The sequence below is a fragment of the Cynara cardunculus genome, assembly GCF_001531365.2.
Source record: "Cynara cardunculus var. scolymus isolate 2C chromosome LG 17, CcrdV1, whole genome shotgun sequence".
Taxonomy (NCBI): Eukaryota; Viridiplantae; Streptophyta; class Magnoliopsida; order Asterales; family Asteraceae; genus Cynara; species Cynara cardunculus.
Window position 1 is genome coordinate 1,855,719 of NC_037544.1, and position 9,313 is coordinate 1,865,031.

General features: G+C 32.6%; 1 protein-coding gene across 1 annotated transcript; it reads left to right on the forward strand.

Annotated features, from left to right (window-relative positions):
- Positions 1-4,525: 4,525 nt before the first annotated feature.
- LOC112500357 (beta-glucosidase 18-like) lies at positions 4,526-8,333 on the forward strand. The gene is made up of 11 exons (XM_025103837.1): positions 4,526-4,791; positions 4,878-4,944; positions 5,035-5,093; positions 5,196-5,271; positions 5,361-5,435; positions 5,600-5,687; positions 5,779-6,031; positions 6,618-6,733; positions 6,810-7,165; positions 7,701-7,809; positions 7,893-8,333. The coding sequence occupies exons 1-11, from the start codon at positions 4,609-4,611 to the stop codon at positions 8,092-8,094; spliced, it is 1,584 nt and encodes a 527-aa protein (XP_024959605.1). The 5' UTR covers positions 4,526-4,608; the 3' UTR covers positions 8,095-8,333.
- Positions 8,334-9,313: the final 980 nt, after the last annotated feature.

Consider the following 9,313-nt stretch of genomic DNA (forward strand, 5'->3'; position numbering starts at 1 on the left):
AAATTGAGTGGTTTTTATTTGAACTCTCCTCTCTCTCTCTCTCTCTCTCTCTATATATATATATATATATATATATATATATATATATAGGGTGTATTTGTATATCTTTTGTAATCAAACCATCAATCAAAAAAAATCTATCAAAATCATCTGTTCCTTTTTCTCTGATATGGTAGTAAAACTACGAAAGTATAAGAAAAAAAATATTGAAGTTTGGTACAAAAAAAAAAAGAAGTCAAGAATCTGAATTAGGCCAATCAATCCTTAAATCGGGCCTAACCGGTCATTGAATTAGACTATGACAATGCTAGTTATGTTAGGTCTAACTTCGAAAATGTTGGGGTATTTTGCGCATTTTGGGCCTTCTTACAGGCTATGTGGGACATGGCTTCAACGAAGCCCGGGATTAGCATAGAGTTCAAGATCTGTTTGTGCATCTTCAGTCCTTCACTATGTTACAAAAAAACTTCTACGACATCGTTTTAGGATTTATATTCACAATTTACTTGGTAATGATTTGTAACTAGCCCAATATCGCCTCCTCGAATAGTCTTGAAAAACTAATCAACAAACTTATGACAAAATATGATCGTTTTTACTAGTGAACAACTTATACCCTGACTAAAGTGGCCGTTTGATTGGTTTTCCATTAAGTCTTATATGGATAAAGACGACTATACAAATGAATTTGTCTGTATAGATTAAGAAAGTTTTTGTTTGAGAGAGTTTTTTCATAGATGGAACATGGAAGATGTATTTATAATTGGGAGATACATGTTTGGAAAAAAAAACTTGTATTTCTGCATAAAACCCCCTCTTTGAAGATTTATTGAATAAGTCACTTCTATACAATTAAGGCACAACCAAATAGTCATGTATAAATGATCAAATAAGTCGTGAATCATATTAAGCTCATTAAGCTGTTAACAAACAGACCCCAAGTCATATATGGATAAAGATGAATGTATAAAGTAATATATCGTAAAGATTGAGAATGTTTTTGTTTAAAAGAGTTTTTTTCATAGATGTAAGGTGTCGTTAATTGGTGGGGAAAAAATACTTGACATTCTGTACCCGATAAACTTATCAGATAAGCCACTTTCTACATCATAATCATGATAATTGACTGAATAAGTCACGTGTCTCGTTGGATTCACACGTTGACCCACTAAACTAAAGTCAGAAAATGAAAATAAATGGAACTTTATGTGAGGGGGTAAAAGTAAAGTTTCCGAAAGAGAAAGGGGGTAAGACGGACAGGTCTCTCAACTTGAGGGGCCTGTTTGTAAAGAAAACAGAAAATTTTGATTTCAGCGTATGGAAGATGATATGTCCATCGTTTTGGGGAAAGTATGGTCGAGATTTCTCGACCTTCACACCAGATCTGAAGCTTATTATATACATACCTATAAATCTATAACCACGACGACTATTAATCGCGCTTTTGTTTCGAGAAATCGTGAGTTTTAGAAGATTCCGTCGGTGGAATTCGGTATTCGAATCGCGACTTTTGCTTCGATTCAGGTATGTTTTCTATACAACTCCTTGATCCTAATACATGTATACCTTCGTTTTTATGTTTCCTATGGACACTAGCTGGTGTTGCAAGCCAACAATGGCTGAACAACTCTCGATTTCAAACAGATGTCGGTTTTTTGATTAAACCGTAACTTTAATCTAGAAATTACGGAGTCATTCTTGATGAAACGGCATGATTCTTGAACAAAATTGTCGATAACGATGTTGACTTCGAGATGTACAGAAAATTTAAACAAAAACGATCCAGATTTGAACAAATTCGAGCTCGTTATTAGATATTATTGGTTGGTTTTCCATTAAATCCTAGATATTTGGATTAATGTGTTTCTATATAGGGAAAGTTTTTGTTTGGGGTTTTTTATTTAACTCGATCCCCTTGATTGTTAATATCCAATAATGGTATTCTATTTAGGGATGATGATTTGCCCCGACCCGGTGGGGAATCCGGTTCACCCGACCCGAACGGGGACGGGGATTCCCCGCTAAAACGGGTCTCGGGGCCGGGGCCGGGGATCCCCGGTAGACTCAAACCGGGGACGGGGCCGGGGACGGGGAATGTTACTCGAAACGGGGCCGGGGTCGGGGCCGGGGATCCCCGGTATAATCAAACTAAAGCATACTTTTTACCGGGTTTTGACCGGGGATTGACTGGGGTTTACCGGGTTTTGACCGGGGAAATCTAGAATTTGACCGGGGACGAGATGGTAATCCCCGTACCCGCCGGGGACCGGGGCCGGGGCCGGGGCCGGGGGACGGTATTACAAACCGGGGCCGGGGCCGGGGCCGGGGATTACAAAACCCGCCCCATCCCCGCCCCGTTGCCATGCCTAATTCTATTCCCGTTTCAATAATTTTATAGTTTTGTAAATTTGGTGTCCTTCCAATAATTTTATAGTGTTGGGTAAAATGTCCCTTTTTCTAGATTTTGTTACGAACATAATATCTAATAAATAAATAAATTATTTGTATCGGAATAGACTTTTATTTAATTATACTGTATATCCTTATAATATTGAATATTTTGGATTTAATGATATTATTAAATAGGGTAAAATGCACAAAATAGTAATTTACTTTTATAAATTTTTTTATTATAACATTGTACTTTCGGTTTTTTTTATTACAACAATATACTTTTAAACTATTTTTTATTAGCATATTGTATTTTGAAAAATTTACCTATTATAACATTGGGTAACCTTTTGATTTAAATTATTATACCATGTTTCCATGCCACCTTATTGTCTACATAGATTGTCCATATGTACTATAGTGATGTTACTTTCTTATTACAACATTGTACTTTCAAAATTATTTTATTATAGCATCTACGAGTTCTTATTAAAAAATGTACTTTTAATTTTAACATTTAGATATTTTACATGTTATTTAATAAATATATTAAATGAATTAAAAAAATTCTAAATTATTTATTGATGTACCAATATTAATAAAACTAGTAGAAGACAACTTATGTCGTTAATATTTTTAAAAAAATATGTATTTTTTGAAAAAAGAAAAATAAGAATTGTCCTTTTTTACCAAAAAAATATTATCTTTTAAAGAATATATTATATTTATTCAAAAACTTTTACTTGACGTATAAATATATTAATTAATTAGATTTTTTTGAATTATTTATTAATATAACAATATTAAAAAATTGTAGAACACAATTCATTTCGTTAACATTTTACAGAAAACTTTAAAAAATATTTTTTTTGAACAACATAAAATAAGAAGTGTTACTTTTTTTACAAACAAAATATATCTCGAAAATAATATGGCATATTTATTTAAGAAATATTTTACTCTAGAATATTTAATTTGCATGCAACTTAATAAAAAAAAGTCAAAAAATTTAAATATTGTTTTAAATCATAGCAATGAGAAATTAAAATCACTAATAATAATTTGAAATAGGGTTTTATTTTTATTTTAATTAAGTTATCAATATGATGTGTCATCCACATCACCTCAGTAAAACCACACAAACAAAAAAGTCAAAGGGTTAACCGCTTTAAAAGGTAACAGGTTACACATTGCTATAATGGGTAGATTTTTTAAAGTGTGATGCTTTAATAAAAAAGTAATTTGAAAGTACATTGCTGTAATAAAGAAAAACAAAAGTAGAATGCTATAATAAGAAAATTTATGAAAGTAAGTTGCTATTTGATGCATTTAACCCTATTAAATATCATAATACTTACAAGTTATTTTTAGTAGTTACACTTTATACCCTTATAGTTACAAACCGCACAATTGTTGCAAATTGTTAAAAAATATCATATTTTTAATACTTACACTTTATATGATTATAACAAGTTTGTTATATTATAATTTTAGATGTTCTAAAAGGTCAACCACGGTTGCCGCCGTGGCGTAAGGCACGTGTTTGACGACACGTTCAGCATGCGACACGCCATTGCTTAATGCTCAAGTTTTGTGACCCGCTATTTGACATTTCTTACCTTTTTAGTGACTTTAATTTTTAGTATATAACCAATTTAAATTGTTTACTATCATTGACTTATTGAGTAATGGTAGAAAACATGTGTGTGTGTATATACATATAATTTTATATACGATATACAAATTTGCCGCCACAAGTTGCACCTTAAAAACATTGTGACCTTGCCGCCAAATCATGCCATTTCGGTCATTCCTTGAGAACACCACGTCCTTGCTTGCCGCCACGCCTCACACCATTTAGAATGTTGTTAAAAACAATATATGTATTATTTGTAGGACAATGTTTATCGTGTATTTGAACAGTTCACTTTACGAAACACTCCTAATAGCGTTTGCTGGAATTATTTAAATCATCTACTCGACCCCATGATTGAAGTTTGTTGTAGTCAACCCTTTTAGAGAGGATGCGTATCCTATAAATGATTTTTCCATTAATCACATGTTTTTAGCGTTTTGATTTGTATTATTTAAAAGTTCTGGCTTGAATATCTCAATCACCATTATATATATAAATAGTTTACTCTATATATAAACTATATATATTGAAGTATAAGCAAAGTTGATTTACAGAAAGAAAGATTCCCTCCTTGTTCCATTATGAAATTGCTGTCACTCACCATTTTTCTCTTCATCTTTCTTGTTTCTGCTTCTGCTCTTCTTCTTGAAGCCTTCAACAATGGCGGTGGACGATTCAAACTGGAAGAAAAAGAAGATTCCCATATCAAAAGATCCGATTTTCCACCTGGGTTTCTCTTTGGAACCGCCACCTCTGCTTATCAAGTCGACCATCCTCTTTTCTTTCACTTTCTTTCTCATTATCATGCATATATATATATATATATCACTTACCTCATGGAATTTTGCAGATTGAAGGAGCCTATCTTGAAGATTCTAAATCCCTCAGCAACTGGGATGTATTTTGTCATTCCGTAGGTTTGTATTATCGATTGCACGTTTGTTATTGCTTATACCACAAATTGATTTTGATATTTGGTGATAAATATTGACTGCCATTGTTATTAGGTTGTGCGGAAAATGGAGAAAACGGAGATATTGCAGATGATCATTATCATCGATTTTTGGTTCAACTTCTGCTCAAATATCTAACCTGTTGACCGTTTTATATCAACAATAGTTTTGTTTCTTTGAATCTTGATTTATTACTTATGTTTCTTTAAAAACAGGAAGACATTGATTTGATGCATTCCCTTGGTGTAAAAGCATACAGATTTTCGATTTCGTGGGCTAGAATTCTTCCAAGTATTCTATACAATCTTACCATAATCCCTTTCTTGTTTCCATTATTTTTTTTTTAACTATGCTTACATTTTTGTGCATCTAATTACCAGAAGGAAGGTTTGGTGAAGTTAATCCTGCTGGGATCATGTTCTATAACAAGATAATAGACAATCTGACCCTCAAAGGTGTGATGGGATGAAAGTTAAATACTACATCTGATCTTAGAAATTGATTCAAATTCAAGATTCATCCATGATTTTTTGATGTTTTTTTTAGTTTTACCTCAAAAACTGGTGTATGTTTTATGGGAAGTGAGCTTGATTCATGACTGTTGGTGAAAATGATACAGGAATCGAGCCATTTGTGACACTTTTCCATAATGATTTTCCTCAAGAACTTGAAGAAAGATATGGGTCCTGGCTAAACCCGGAAATTAAGTATGTTTAAAATGCCATTTTCACAACAATCTCGGTTACTTGCCTTTTTTTTTGTTAGCTTATCGGGCGTTATAATGTATCTTGTTGGCAGGGAAGATTTTGTACATATGGCAGAAGTTTGTTTCAAGTCGTTTGGAGACCGAGTGAAGTATTGGATCACAATCAACGAACCTAACGTATTCGTGGAATTTGCTTACAAAACGGGCCGTTTTCCTCCTTCTCGTTGTTCCGAGCCTTTTGGCAACTGTCTTGCTGGAAATTCAGATGTGGAGCCACTCATTGCTATGCACAACATGTTACTAGCCCACGGCATGGCAGCCAAGCTATATCATGAAAAGTTCCAGGCAATCAACCAACTTTATCTCTTTTATCTTCTTTTTTTTGCGAACCATGGGTGTTTGGTCCCACTTGAGAAATCCCATTGACCTTGAAGATAACAGTGAGGAAAATCCACAATGGGCTTGAGTAGACTTGAACCGTTGACCTAGGAGAGCATCTCCAACAGCTATGCTAAAATGGATAAAAGGGGGATTTTAGCAACTTTTTTGCTCTAACAACTATGCTATCTTGTATGTTAAAATAAAGAAAAGAGGAGAGAGATTGTAAAAATCTTTAAATTTAGAGAAATCTCTAAATAGAGAGAGAAATTATTATTTTATACTTTTCTACCAATAAGAAGTATTGAAAATAAATGTTTACGAGAAAGAAATAATATTTTATTAAATAAATTAACTTTTTTAATAATACCGTTAATGTTAGAATTGCTAAAATAGAATAGTTGTTGGAGTTGGATGTAATTTTTTTTAGATAATTATTGCCGGTTGAGCTCGCCATCAAGTCCTGACCTATTGGCATTGTTGGACTAATGTACTTTTAAATCATGTTGGTTAAGAAAATTATCGTTCATGATCTTTGGATTTATGTATGCAGCCGAAACAAGGAGGATCGATAGGGCTCGTTGTACATTGTTTCATGTATGAACCGCTAACGGATAGTGAGCTTGATCGCAATGCTGCCAAAAGGGCCCTTGCTTTCAATATCGGCTGGTAATGTTCTTGACCGTATGTCCGTTTCCAACGTAGTTTTATATGATCTTCCTTCAACTTCTAACCCTCAAAACAGGTCATTTGATCCTGTAATATTTGGAGATTATCCCGAAGAAATGCATGAATACCTCGGAAGTGAATTACCAAATTTCTCCCTTGACGAAAAGAGGTTTATGAAGAACAGTATTGATTTCATCGGCATCAATCATTACTCGACTAAATATGCAAAGGATTGTACCAACTCTAGTTGCTCTCCAACCGCCAACCATGCAATCCAAGGTTTTCTCGAGCTGGTTGGAGAGCGTGATGGTGTGCCCATCGGCGAACCGACCGCGATAGAAGGATTATCGGTTGTTCCTAGTGGCATGGGGAAGATTGTTGACTATATCAAGATTCAGTACAATAATAAACCCATGTTTATTACCGAAAATGGTAAGTTTCACAATCGTCAGATTGAACAAATTATGAATATCGGAATATGTTCACTACAACAAAATTGATTTTATAGGACGTATAAAATCAAGAAGTGTTCTAAATAGATACTTTATAGGACTTAAGTTTACAGGACCAACCAAAAAGTGTCGTATCTAAAAGTGTTATAATAGGTTTATAAGACGCTTCTATGCATTTTAACAAGTTTTTTAGGATGACTTCTAAAATAAAGTGTCGTATTAACTATTTTCTACGTCACTATTTGAAAAAGTGTCCAATAAACACAAGTGTCTTATAAAAAGATGTGTTAATATGACACTTTATTTTAAAAGCGTCCTAAAAAACTTGTTAAAACGCCTAAAGGCGTCCTATAAACCTATTGCAACGCTTTTAGATAAGACTCTTTATTTGGTCCTATAAACCTAAGTTCTATAATGTATTCTATTAGGACGCTTAGACAATTTAGACGTCCTATAAAGCCGATCTTGTTGTAGTGGTTATTGACCTTTACCCCATTCTCGTAACTCCGATGCAGGGTATTCTTCCCCCGACGTGCACGAGGAACGAGTCGGTGTGCTTCTGAATGACATCAAACGAGTTGAATATCATACCGCATACCTTGCTTCTTTAGCCAAGTCTATCAGGTTCGCTCTACAATCTTCCGGTACTTTTTTTATGAACGTAAATTGTATTTATTATTTGAAAAAGTGTTGTTTTTGAATGATAGAGGGGGAGCGGATGTACGTGGATACTTCGTATGGTCGTTGCTGGATAACTACGAATGGTTATACGGTTACTTCGTGAGGTTCGGGTTACACTACGTTGACCGTCAAACGCTAACTCGGGTACCGAAACTTTCTGCAAAATGGTATAGGAATTTGTTAACGGGCCCTTTACCAAAAACTTACCCGATAAGTGCTTACCGATAAAATTCAACACTATTACTTACTTACCAGGTAAGATTTTAGTCCACCAAAACCGCACCGTATGCAATAATTTACCCGATAAGCTCTTACCGTGGTAAGAGTCGTCGTCTTCACTTACCGGGTAAAACTCTTGTTCTTTGTCTCGCTTTTACCGGATAAGATTCTTGATCCTTGCCATATTCATCCAGTAAGGTATCAATAAAATATTTTATGCAAGAAATAATTGTTCTTCTTTCTTGTTATGTATTTAATATTTATGGTATCATTTGGTCACCTTTCTATCTGTAATATGAATTAGCTTTTGGTTTTATACTATACTTTTTATTTATGGTATCATTTGGTCACCTTTCTATCTGTAATATGAATTAGCAAAGGTAGGTGACATTATTTTAGGCCATTAATTTAAGATAATTAATTACATCTATATCTATACTATATTATAAAACATTTGATAAAAAATTTTAAAAACGATTTTTTATGCACGAAGTACTGTTTATTGATGCATATTACTTAAAATTTAAGATTACAAGTAAATTGTGCATAAGTATCACTTATTAAAGCTTCATATTTAAATTCGTTGTAACTAACTACAGATAAACATAATTAAGTATTGGATAAACATCTCATTTTACATATAAAAAATCTAATATATAATTATGAAAATTATTGAGTTATAATAAAATACTTAATTATTATTTTTTTTAAAAATTTATATTATTAAACCAAAAATAAATTACAACATTATTAAACTTAAATTAAATTATAATAAAAAATTGAATTTATTATTTGTGTTTAAAAATACCCTTTTTTTTAATGATAATATAATTTCTTTTTAAAGATCCCGTTATATACAGTCTTGTATGAAAGACATTGTTTGTCGTTCTTATGCAACGTCAAACGATCGATTTTTGTCTTTTAACATAACTAGAAGCGTACTCGCGTAATGCAACGAGATACATCGTGATTTTAATATTTCATTTTATTCTTTTTCTCAGTCGATGTTATAATATGGCTTTATGTGATTTTGAGAAAGCGACGATATTTTTATTTTTGAATAAAATATATGTTTGAAGATATCATAAAATTTTGACAAAAATATATCGATATTAATATCAAATTAACTATTTGAAATTCCTCATTTTTTTGTGTAATTTTTTAATTCAATTTTTTTATAATTTAATTTATGTACAATAACGAAGTAATTTATATTTGGTTTAATAAT